The following is a 13,173-nucleotide window of genomic DNA, read 5'->3' on the forward strand; positions in this document are numbered from 1 at the left end:
GTGCCAAGTTCATCAAAGTGGCGCTCAAGGTTCAGGAATTTGGAGCAAAGTCAAAAATGAGCTTTCTTCCTAACACAAAATTGCACAAAAATGTGAGATACTCAAGGCGATAACTGTAGTAAAAGTTGTTCTAAATTTTGCCACTTTTTATAAAGTTGGGCTAAAACTTCTAGAATTGCTACATTCTGCCCACAAAGTGGAAAACAAAAAAAAACAAAACAGGCAATCACATATTAAATAGACTAAGGCTTTGTTCACATGTTGGATTTTTGCAGTTCTGCATTATTTATGCAAATTTTAAGCTGCATTTTACAACACCAGGAAAGTCTAAGAATTCGGTAATCTCATGCACACACACTGTTCTTTTTCCTGACATGGAAAATTGCTGCGTTTTGCAAACTGCAGCATGTCACTTTCAGCGTTTTGTTTTTTTTCAGCATATTTCCCATATTTTTTTCACTCCTAGAAAGCAATGCGTAAGTTCAATAACGCAGGGATCAATTTTTTGGTGCCAAAACCTATGGAAATGAAATCATGCTTTTTTCGAGGCACTAAACTTTATCAACATGCACCAGAGGCAACAAAAATGCAGCAAAACTTCTTTTTGTCAGCAACTTCTGCCTGCGGGGAAAATGCACGGTGTGAACATAGCCTTAAAAATTTCAGAACTAGAATCATGAATTTTGATGCAATTAAAAAATGGTTCAAATCGAGAAACTTTTGCAGAGGCGATGATGAATTGGGCCAGATTTCTGCCTTCTGACCCCCAGCAATCAGCTGGTCACTGAGGGGTCTTGCAGTGCAAAGGGTCCTTACATATGGCCATATGGTCCTGGCCATATTTCACAGTTTTCTGCAAAGTAGTTATCAATGCTGTAAAACAGATTTGCTTGGATTCTGCCATTTTCCCGTGGCATCACTGGCAACTAACTCTGCCTTGAAACAAAAAGTATTGGTATGTTGCCTCCTGCGCACTGATACGGCCACATTCACACAACTGTATAAAAAAAGGTATGATTTTCATTCTCAAAGAAAAAAAACGCACAATTTTTCATCTTTATTGCTATCCGTTTTACTTATCAGTAGGGCATAAAAGGCCAAAAAACATTTTCATGTCAATGTATTCGTAAAAATCAGATGTTATACGGTTTCTCCATATGGAGTCTTTTTTTTTTTTTTTTTTTTTTTTCTCCCCCCCCCCCCCCCCATTTAAAAAAAAAAAAAAAAAGTGTGCATAATAATCTTTATAATAACAATCTTTATTGCATTGTTGCAATGTGATCAGAGCAGCCCAATTGAATAACATTGGTCCTTCTGTGTGAGGTAGTTTTTTTCACTGATAGCACTCAGCCAAATATCCTGTCATGTGAATGTAGCTTTTAAAGTATTCTAGTGCCTTTTGGTTATGGCCCTGTTCACATCATGCTGTGTGATGTTGGCTTGGCATGTCACATACCGTATTTTTCGGACTAGAAGGCGCACTTTTTTCCTCCAATAATGGGGGAGGGGGCGTGTCTTATAGTCCGGAAGTACCGGCTGAGGTGGGGGTCGGCCGAGGCTGGAACTGGCGGCTGCGGGTAACTTCTGTTCCTGCTGCTATGCATGCTAGTATATGGATGAGGGATCCATGCATACCAGGATAGGGATGAGGGGCCATGTGTTTCAGGATGGGGATGAGGGGACCATATATACCAGGATAGGGAATATTAAGTACAGAATTGACCACATTTTTTGTTTTAGTTTTTTTTTTTTTCCTAATTTCCTCCTCTAAAACCTACATGCGTCTTATGGTCTGAAAAATACGGTACATGGGGCTCTGTTGGCCTAGCTGAGGCTGAACAGTATCCTGGTAAACATATTCCATGTGGGATATCCTTTTGAACATGAGTATGGATGATGGATGCCGCAGTATGGCATCTTTCACAGGCTTCCGTTTAATGTATGTCAGGACCTATTCCTGTGATTTGATGTGAACGAGGTTTAAGACAGTAATTTGCAGTCTAAAAAAACCTGTACGGTATCGTCTCCCGTGATTATAGACATTTCCTGTCTGACTAAGCTAGTTCTATTTTGACGTATGACATTGGGGGGGAAAAAGGAAGAAATCGCAGGGAGCGCAATTACATTTTAATTCTTGTATGGGTAGACTCTTTATTCAATAAGGTGCAGGACTCCCGTTTCTGAGCAAAAAAAAATGGTTTTATTTTATATATTTTTTTAATTTTTTCTTTATTCTTCTTATTCATAATGCCAGAATGTGAACAAATGGTATAAATAACAATTCGGACTATACAGCAATTGAACCTTTTGTGCTTCACAAAGGGCTCTAGGGCTCACTACTCATGTAACCCAAAATGTAGCGATTTTACACTATTTGTGCACACCGAAACTTTATGAATAAAAGGAAAATCACATTTTGCATCAGAAACTTTAATGCTGACCTTTACGGATAGCGTGTGTCCATAAAAGGCTGCATAGGGACTAGGGATGCGCACCAAAGCATACCCGCTGGTTGTGCTGTTCTCGTTGAACATACATCTCCTGTATCAGCAGTGTGACATTCAGAACTAGTGAAAAATGTTATGTTCTGCACACGCATGTACTATTTTGCCACAAGCACAATTTTATTTTTTAATATGGATTAAGTTCTGCAAAAATGATGGCATTGTGATGGTATAACATATCCTTATCCTAAGGCAGGGGTCATCAACCTGTGGCTCTCGGACCCATGATATGTGGCTTGCGACTGCCTGCCAGCTTGGTGCATTACCATCAGGTCTAGCAAACTATGAAGAGCAGTTTTCCAGATGGTAAATTTTGTGAGTAGCCCAGTACAGTAGAGTAGATCTGAATGTGCATATTCTGGCCTTGGGGTTTGGAAATAATTTAAGTATGGTAAGGTGGAGACCGGATGATGTGAAGTGTCAAGAGGAGATGCTTAAAGCTGGATGTGACAGTGTGGGGGGGTTGGTTGAAGCGAAAATACTGAGTGGGGGTGATGTGGAAACCTCTGGCTCTTGGCACACTGCCTTTGTGTAATTTCCATCAAAAAACTTTGGCTTTCGTTATATCAGTAATGGGGGCAATGTGTCTCGTTATTGTGAGGTGGGCGGGAGCTGGATGTGGCTCGTGACTCTCTTGGACCTAAATGTGGCTAGCGACCCTCTCTCTCAAAGCTTAATGTGGCTCTCAAGGCAGAAAGTTGGGGATCACTGTCCTAAGGTATCATTTTTCTTAGCACTTTTAGTGGCCTCGATATTAACGTGCACCTGACAGCTTTATACATGCTGTTCGATCCACGGGCAGCTTTTATCAGACACTGGCAGTATGACTTCCGCCAGGTATATATGACTCTGAAATGCTGTGTGTATAGGCAGAGACCTGTTACTCCTGGGCGGGGAGAAACCACAGGGAACCACTGGCCTGACTAGACTCCATCTCGGCTCGGTTCCTGGTGGTTTTGAAAGCGTTTCATATAGTCTGACATACCTGGCTGCGATCATACAGCCAGTGCCTGATGCATGCTGCCTGTGGATCGTACACCATGTATCAAATCTCCGATAATATTAACCATGTTGCATTGATTCAGTGATTACAGTAAAGCTCTAGGTGCATTGGCTTGCAGGCTTCTGGTCATTGTCCTGCCCTGCTCTTACCATGTCTACATACTGGATGCATGTAGTATTTTAGCAACATATGGAAAGTGTACGTTGTGTTTTATTAATAAAATTAAATTATTATGAGAGATTGACTTCAGTAATATCATGAGATGTTCTTTTGTTTGTGTAGAAACTCTCTTGGACACTCGATGGACTACATCGGAGCTAGCATGGGTTACATATCCTGAATCTGGAGTAAGTAACATCTTCATCTTCCCTTTTTTTTTTCCCCCCCTTTACCAGTTATTCTTTAAACCTCTTATGTGTTTATTTTTTTTCTTTAACTTTTTAATATCCTCTTGGTTTGTCTTAGTGAATATAAGGAGGAAGTGCATAAAGATAATGTATATACTTTTTTTTTTTTTGTAGTGGGAGGAAGTAAGTGGCTACGACGATGCATCAAATCCAATTCGGACTTATCAAGTGTGTAATGTGCAGATGTTAAATCAAAATAACTGGCTTCGGACACAGTTCATTCATCGACAGGATGTACAGCGTGTCTACGTTGAGCTGAAATTCACTGTGCGAGATTGTAACAGCCTGCCAAATATTCCAGGATCCTGCAAAGAGACTTTTAATCTATTTTATTACGAGTCTGACACCGACTCTGCCTCAGAGAATAGTCCCTTATGGATGGAAACTCCATACATTAAGGTGGACACCATTGCGCCTGATGAGAGCTTCTCGCGACGTGACTCTGGCCGTGTTAACACTAAAGTTCGGAGCTTTGGACCTCTTTCCCGTGCTGGTTTTTACTTGGCTTTTCAAGACTTGGGTGCCTGTGTTTCTTTAATTTCAGTGCGTGTTTTCTTCAAGAAGTGTCCGCAAACCATAGCAGGATTTGCTACCTTTCCCGAGACTTTGACTGGTGCTGAAACCACCTCGTTAGTTATTGCCCCTGGTGCCTGTGTGCCCAACGCCTTGGAAGTTTCTGTCCCACTCAAGCTTTATTGCAATGGAGATGGCGAGTGGATGGTACCGGTGGGGTCCTGTACATGTTCAGCAGGATATGAAGCGGCTGCAAAGGACACACAGTGCATAGGTAATCTGAGCATGAATCTTTGTTGCCTCTTTCATGATACTTTCCCTTCCTTTGCAAAAACAATTCGAAAGATAGAGAAAATGTATTTTATTTCTTCCCATAAAAAATATTTTCTAGGCTCTAACCAGGGTTGTGGAGTCGGTAAGCCAAACCTCCGACTCCTCAATTTCTATGACTCCGACTCCACAGCCCTGGATCTAACATCAAATTTTATTTTCCAGCTTGCAACCGTGCCACATACAAGTCAAAGCAGGGAGAAGGGCCCTGCATTCCATGCCCTGCTAATAGCCGCGCCACTTCTGCTGCAGCCACCATTTGTACTTGCCAGATGGGCTATTACAGAGCTGATAGCGAGACTGCAGAAAAACCATGCACATGTAAGTGATGAAGAAACTGTTTGAAATTAAAACTTTAACAGGGGTACTAAGTCTCTTTCAAGGTGTATGTTATGATTGATGGAAAAAATACTTGGATGGCATGAAACCCAACAGATCCCATTGTAAGTCATTGACATTCGACAGGCATCTCTACTAAACCAAGGACACAACGCCGCTGTGGATAGAGCTTACATTGACAAAATCTCTGTGCATTTTTTTTTTTTTTTATTATCTGCATCTTTAAATTGGATTCAATGACTCCTTTATCAAAAATGCCTTTATTTTATCAGACATTTAAGTTAGTCGGGCTGATTTATTGGAATGTTGCAAGATATATATGAACACGTGTTCTGTTTGATAAATCTGTCATACTATAAGTTACTGCCTTCAACTTGAACAATAACTATAAAACTTTTTTCCAATTTGTGACTTTTGGGGGGCTTGACCACATTTCATAATTGTTCTTTACTCATGGCCATGCAGTAAACCACGCCAAAAACTTCTCCAGTTTTACAGACTAAATACAAACTTGCACAGAATGGATTTCTAAAAGTACTGTTCAGTGGACTATGGATTTTTACTAAAATTGATCATTTGACCCCTGAGAAGTGTGGCTATGGCCACAGATTGCGTTCATAATGTGCATATTTGGAGCCAAAAAGCACTTTTTTTTTTTTTTCTTGTCTGTTAAAAAGCACCAATTTTTCACTTTACAAATACATGGGGGGATTTATGAAAAGGGTAACCTTCAGATTAATTTATTCAGAGGACTTTGGAAGAAGAAAAAGCCCCCTTAATGGCTAGGGGGAAGTACTCCACTTTCTTACCAGTTTGGAAAAAACTTCCCATTGTCTTTAGACTGATAAGTCCTTTTTTCCATCAATTGATCCATCTGAAAAGTAGCATGCTGTAGATATAAAGGCAGAATGACTTGTTGTAGTTATGTCAGAGAATCCTAAATATCAGAAGTGTATTGGGCTGGGTTCTCACCTGTGCATTCTTCTTGCTTTCAGCTGTGCCTTCAGCACCACAACATGTGATTTCCAATGTCAATGAGACCTCTGTGGTGCTAGAGTGGGGAGAACCTGCCAATTTAGGGGGCCGGGAGGACACCTCTTATAATGTGATCTGTAAGAAGTGCTCAGAACGCATGTGCTCTCGTTGTGATGATAACGTTCAGTTTTGGCCCCGCCAACTTGGAGTTATCGATCGGCATGTCTCAGTCAGTCATCTCCAGGCTCACACGAAATACAGTTTTGAAATCCAGGCGGTTAATGGAGTGTCACACAGGAGCCCCCACCCTCCAAATTATTATTCTGTGAATATAACGACCAACCAAGCTGGTAAGTGTGCATTTGATGGATTGCGAGTGTTGTGAAGTGAAACGGAGACCACTTAATAAATAGCTGGGTGATTAGTACTGGTAATGAGATGATGGGGTGTGCGCAAGGATTATATGGGGAGAATGGATTGAATAACTGAAACTGTGCACTTTCCTTTCAGCCCCTTCAGCGGTTCCTATTGTACAATCTCATGGCAGTGCTTCAAATTCTCTCATGTTGTCCTGGGCTCCCCCCGAGAGTCCCAACGGCATCATTTTGGATTATGAGATAAGATATTATGCGAAGGTGAGTATCCTGAACAGCTGCAATATTTTTGGTTCTATTTCCTCTACAGACTAGTGCCAACTTGATACAATGCTAGTGATCATAGATATGTGTTCTTGTTATTCACAGAACCTTTTCTTTAATCTTATGCTCTACTCTTCCTTTTCTATTATCGTCAGAGTCACAGCGGTGCAGGAAACACAGTGACCAGTCAGCGCACAAGTGTCCATGTGGAGGGGCTGTTCCCAGACAGTATATATGTGGTACAAGTCCGTGCTCGTACAGTAGCTGGATATGGTGCATACAGTGATCCACGAGAGTTCCCGACAGTAGCTGAAGATGGTGCGTAAATCCTTATTCTTAAACCTTTCATTCTCTTAAACACTAGTGAATCATTCTTAACCCCATTAACAAATCTTCTTGAGCCACAGATTCACCCCCACACCTTGTCTTGTGTTGTTTTCTTATGTCACACCGCTAACACTGTAAGTTACAATTATATTCACGTTTTCCCCCCTCTTAACATCTACTATTACATTCTCACTTGTCAACATCTTCTCCATCTTGAAGTTTTATATTCTAGCTGGCAGACTTGATGTTGACTATGCAGGTACGCCTGCAAAGTAATCCACCAGACGTAAATCACCGGGGGCATGTACATGTCAGCATGTTGTGCTTATGGCAACATTTAGGCTGCTGCCAGTTGTAACAAGCCCAGGGAAAGTTAGTAGACAGGTTACTATGCAGGCTCCTTAGCATTGTGCTATCAACAAATGAGAAAAGACAACTAAATAACACATCTCCTGCGTAGACTTTCTTTGTGGAAATGTATAGTCTTTTGATGCTTATTTTACATCTGGCCATTAACTAAATCTGTCCATGTCAAGTCTAGTTGATCATAGCAAAGAACATTGACATGATTTTACACAGCTATCTGCCATGGTCCAGCTGAGATGTCTTTTGCCCCTAATTTGCTGCCCTTACTCAGATCCTCACCTCCCTTCACTGATTCCCTAATCCTTTGCTATTACTTTTCCTTCCCTTTTGATAGTCTTCACTCTGAGTTCTTCCTTGGTCCACAGAATCTGCACTGTCCATGTGACTCGTCACTTCCATGTTATTCCTTTGCCCACTGATCCCTCCCTCAGAGTCTTCACTCTGAGTTCTTCCTTGGTCCACAGAATCTGCACTGTCCATGTGACTCGTCACTTCCATGTTATTCCTTTGCCCACTGATCCCTCACTCCCCTCCTCCTTTTTTCCTTCCATGTTTCCCCCACAGGGGATCGAAGCAGTCTTCAGGAGCAGGTCCCGATGGTTGTTGGTTCTGTGACAGCTGGGCTCATTTTTATAATTGCAGTGGTCGTTATTGTAATAGTTTGTTTCAGGTGAGTTATGCACTGGGGTAGAAAGTTGGTGGGAGGTCAAAAAAAAATGATTTTTTTTTTTTTTTTTTTTTTCAATACAAAGTGTTTGAAGTATTAGGCTGCATTCATATGTCAGATTTTCTTTAGGTTTCTGTCTGTTTCTCTATCTTGGATAGAACAGTTAGCCATTTTAACCCATGGGCATTTCCTTTGCACCAGTGGTAAAAAAAAAAAAAGCATAGTTAAGTTTGGTCCACTATGAAGACCAAACTTGCCAATTCTAATAAGAGTCAACGTTTGTCAGTTGTGTGGATTTCACCTTAAGTTAACTGAACGTAATGGATTAAGTCTTGTTCATGTTTTTCGTTTGCATTCCTTTCATTCTTAAAGGGGTTGTCCACTTTCGGAAGAACAGAGCCCAAACTCTGTAAGATATCTAAAAACAAGCACGGTAGTTACCCACCCTTCTTTGATGCTGCTCCAGTCTGTGTTTGGCTACAGCGGCTCATGTCGTCTTCCTCGACGCAGACTTTAAGCTCAATTACTAGCTACTGCAAAGATGATGTGACGTCTTTGCTACAGCCAAAACACTTAAAACCAGAGCAGCGGCGGGGACTTAGGCACTGGACCCATGTGGAGTACCTGTTTGTGTTTTAGGTATTGTACAATGTTTGGGGTCCACTTTCCCGAGAGTGGACCACCCTCTTAGGCCGGGGTCAGACTTGCAAGAAACTTGCACGAGTCTTGCACCTCAATGCCTGGGACTGGTGCGTGAGGCTGCATGTATTTCTATGCAGCCGCACACTCCGGTCCTGAGTGCCGGCGGCAGTGCTGGGCACTGAGGTGTGAGACTCGTGCGAGTCGTTCTCCGCAAGGAGAAATGATACTTCTTGGATATCTCTCACAAGTCTGACCCCTGGCCTTAAGGATGGGCTCATTCAGATGATTAGGTGCATACAGGCAAAAACCACTTCTCCGCTAGATAGATAGAGAGAGATTATATATATATATATATATATATACACACACACACATTTAATCAGTCTTTAACGGCATTATGTTTGTCATTAGGGTAAATTAGCGGTAATAATTCTAATTTTTTTTAGAAAACAGAGGAATGACCCTGAATCTGAGTACACGGAGAAACTGCAGCAATATAGTGAGTATGGTTTAGAGTTGGCATGGCTTACTGATGGTCTGCGATTGTTCTTCAGTAATGATTTTCTGCGGTGAATTGCCCACGGCCGTTCAGTGTTAATTTTCTTAGTTTGGAAGTCTCGTTGTTGAAGATGAATTTCCTCTGGTGCCCTCTTATTAACCTGTGATTTTAATGTCATCTCCCTCCTGTTTGTGCCATTTATGAGCCTCCCGGTTTCTCTGACTGGTTACAACATCTGATGACCTTTCTTTTGGTAGTTACAGCTGACTTGCTTGTTCTGGGTGGCTGCACATTATGCCTCTTCTCGCTGTGCATTGCTTAGCAATTTGTAATTAATGTCCTGTGGTGTTGAGCACTAATTGGCAGTTGTTAACACTATTTCTTGTTAGCCGTGTTTCTCCATGGCTGTTGAAAATTTTGAATCTGTTCTTTTATTTGTGTGGATGGTAAATTGACAAATGTCACTGTATGAGTTTATTTTTATTGCTATAGTGCTTTCTATACAACATACCATATTCCTGCTTTAAATTGTCAAAAACCTGTTTTTTTTTCTTTGTAAAAGTGTCTCCTGTCATGTGGCCACCAACTGGATGCATACTTGTCATCTTGCCTAATGGCCACCATTTGTTGCGGCTGTGTCCTATACCATTGTGTTTACATTTGTCACGCAGCTGAAGACAATTTGTTATCGTCTGTCCACAATTTCAGTGAAATTTAGACTTCTAGTGTACTTAAGTAGACGTAGAGACTGCCGTACCGTACTTAAGTGGAAAAATCTGATACGTTGTAGCTTTTTTATTGGGCTATTTCTATGTTAAGGTTTGTGGTCCATTATATTGTGTTTGTCTTGCTTGTAGTAATAGCCCACCCCTCATTGCAATAATTAGAAGTTGTGAATGGCTTCTGGCTCCCACAGTTGCTGAATTGGTAATTTTGGTATTTGCTAAATGGCACCATGTCTTCTGATCTATTGTCAGTACCTACCACTCCTCCCCTTGAATGGTGAGATCCCTCCCTTCCCTCTAAGTGTCTCATCTCTTGTATAAGGTCTTTTCTTTTTAGGGGTTGTAAATTAAGCTTTGTTAAGCCTGTGTTATTTATGCATTATCATGCTTTTATCCTAAGTCATGTAACAAGGCTCGTTAAAGGGTCGACATTGACTTTTAAGATTGCTACTTCCAATAGGTGGCACTAGTGTTCTAGTCCTCTTCCTCTCTGAAGAGACAATTTGCATAATTATGCATTATCAGTAATGTTCCTTGTTTTTTGTATTCTTTATGCTCAAACTGAAGCCCCAATTAACTCTACACCTGCAACTTTAGCCATACTGAATTTTATTTTTGTTGTGCTTTCAACTTGTCTTAACCCCTTCCCGACTTGTGACACAGCGTATGCGTCATGAAAGTCTGTGCCAATCGACCCATGACGCATATGCTGTGTCATGACTTCAAAGCCCCCCTGCGGGTTGGGTGATCGGAGTCAATGAAAGGTCACCCGACCCGCAGATACAGGGGGCTTTGTACTTCACCACAGGGACGTGGCTTCGCCCCCACGTGGCTACGATCACTCTGATTGGCTGTTTCACTTTTAACAGCCAATCGGAGAGATAGTAATATTTCATCAATGAAATTTGATGAAATATTACAAACCAGTCATGGCCGATGCTGCAGTAGCATCGGACATGGCTGGAGACACCGATCTGACCCCCCCCCCCCCCCACCACCACCACTGAATGATAGCGGCAATCTGCCGCCGCTGTCATCTGCTCCCCCTCCCCTTCCCTCCGCTCCCCGCCAGATTCCGATCCCCCCCACCACAACCCGGTACCTTCCGAGTGCCGCTGTTGCTCCCGGCGTCCCGGATCATGGGCGCCTCCATTTTGGAAAATGGCGGGCGCATGCGCAGTGCGCCCGCTCGAATCTGCGGCTGCAGATTCCATTCATTCATTTTGATCACTCTCGCAGTGCTCAAAATGAAATAAAAAGTAATTAAACCCCCCCCCCCCTGTTTATCACCCCCCATAGGTAGGCACAACTAATAAAATAAAGAAAATATTTTTATTTTTCCGTTGGGGTGAGGGTTGGAATTGGGGTTAGGGGTGTGTTAGGGTTGGAGATAGAATTGAGGGGTTTCCACTGTTTAGGCACATCAGGGGGTCTCCAAACACGACATGGTGCCACCATTGATTCCAGCCAATTTTGCGTTAGTCAAGCGGTGCTCCCTCCCTTCCAATCCTCGACATGTGCCCAAACAGTGGTTTACCCCATCATATGGGGTATCAGCGTACTCAAAAAAAAAAAAAATAAAAAAAAAAAAATAAATTGCACAACAACTTTTGGGGACTAATTTCTCCTGTTACCCTTGGGAAAATAAAAAATTGGGGGCTAAAAAATTATTTTTGTGGAAAAAAAAGATGGATTTTTGGTTTGTACCGTAAAATCTTTCTTGGAGCCTTCATTGGGGGACACAGTTTACCATGGGTGTATGCTGCTGACACTATGCAAAAAACAAGAAAATTGGCTCCTCCCCAGCAGTATACACCCACCGACAGACACCAAGTACCTCAGTTGGTGAGAAAGCAGTAGGAGAAGCAACGAAAAACTCTAAACATATGTACCAACCCAAGAAGGGACTCAAAGACCCTACACAGTACAACTTAAACAGGAGGGCTCCAAGAAAGATTTTACGGTAAGAACCAAAAATCCATCTTTCTTTATCGCCTTATTGGGGGACACAGATTACCATGGGACGTTCCAAAGCAGTCCCAAGGGCGGGAACAGCAATAAAGGAACGAAAGAACAGGAAGGTTGGCCGGTGCGCCACCGCCGCCTGCAGGACCTTCCTACCAACAACTGCATCAGACGAGGCCTGGGTATAAACCCTGTAGAACCTCGCAAAAGTGTGCAAAGACGACCAGGTCGCGGCCCTGCAAATTTGTAAAGCCGATGCCCGGTGTCGAACGGCCCACGAAGATGCCACAGCCCGGCTGGAGTGGGCTCTCACTCCCGGAGGGGGCCGTTTTTCCTGAAGTCGGTACGCTTCCAGAATGGTAGAACGAATTCAGCGAGCAATCGTGGATTTGGATGCCGGAAGCCCTTTCCGGCGACCTTCAGAGATGACAAGCAAGGAAATCGGACTGACGAAGTGAAGCGGTCCAGGCGAGATACACGCAAGGCTCTAACTACATCCATTTTGTGGAGTGACTTCTCAAGAGGGTGAGAAGGAGCAGGGCGAAAGGATGGGAGAACGATATCCTCATTAATGTGTAAAGAGGATACCACCTTTGGAAGAAAAGAAGGAACGGGCCTGAGGACAACCTTATCCTGATGGAGGATCAGGTAAGGGGAACGACATGATAATGCCGCCAACTCAAACTCTTCTGATGGATGTAATGGCAATCAAAAGGGTTACCTTCCATGAGAGAAGAGATAAAGGAACGTCCTGGATAGGCTCGAAAGGTGGCTTTTGGAGAGCGCTAAGAACGAGATTGAGGTCCCACCGGTCTATCGGCGAATGATGAGGAGGAGCCACATGGGCGACCCCTTGGAGAAAGGTCTTAACCTGCGGTAAGTACGCGAGCTCTCTTTGGAAAAGGATAGACAGTGCGGAGACCTGGCCCTTGAGGGTATTGAGGGACAGACCCGCATTTAAGCCAGACTGGAGAAAACCAAGTATAGATGGAATGGAAAATGACATTGGAAAAACTTTTTTTATCGTCGCACCAACGGAAAAAAGCCTTCCAGTACCTATGATAAATGCGGGAAGAAGCTGGTTTTCTGGCTCTGATCATAGTCTGAATCACCTGGTTGGACAAACCTGATTCTTTCAAGATCGCGGCCTCAACGGCCATGCCGTTAAACTCAGAGACTGAGAATTCTCGTGGTAAAGGGTGCCTTGCGAGAGAAGATCTGGACAGTCTGGAAGCCTCCAGGGGACGTCCGTGAGCATGTTCACCAGCTCCGC

At 42.8% G+C, this 13,173-nt stretch overlaps 1 protein-coding gene across 1 annotated transcript in view; it reads left to right on the forward strand.

Moving 5' to 3' along the window:
• The window catches only part of EPHB3 (EPH receptor B3), a 56,169-nt gene that overhangs the window by 27,372 nt on the left and 15,624 nt on the right, over nucleotides 1-13,173 (forward strand). Inside the window, exons 2-9 of the mRNA XM_073589214.1 lie at nucleotides 3,790-3,854; nucleotides 4,029-4,701; nucleotides 4,923-5,078; nucleotides 6,092-6,421; nucleotides 6,582-6,706; nucleotides 6,865-7,027; nucleotides 7,967-8,072; nucleotides 9,158-9,210. Coding sequence (XP_073445315.1) covers nucleotides 3,790-3,854; nucleotides 4,029-4,701; nucleotides 4,923-5,078; nucleotides 6,092-6,421; nucleotides 6,582-6,706; nucleotides 6,865-7,027; nucleotides 7,967-8,072; nucleotides 9,158-9,210 — 1,671 coding nt within the window. The remainder of the gene's footprint in view (nucleotides 1-3,789; nucleotides 3,855-4,028; nucleotides 4,702-4,922; nucleotides 5,079-6,091; nucleotides 6,422-6,581; nucleotides 6,707-6,864; nucleotides 7,028-7,966; nucleotides 8,073-9,157; nucleotides 9,211-13,173) is intronic.

The sequence above is a fragment of the Dendrobates tinctorius genome, unplaced genomic scaffold (assembly GCF_039654945.1).
Source record: "Dendrobates tinctorius isolate UK_male_01 unplaced genomic scaffold, ASM3965494v1 ptg000107l, whole genome shotgun sequence".
NCBI lineage: Eukaryota > Metazoa > Chordata > Amphibia > Anura > Dendrobatidae > Dendrobates > Dendrobates tinctorius.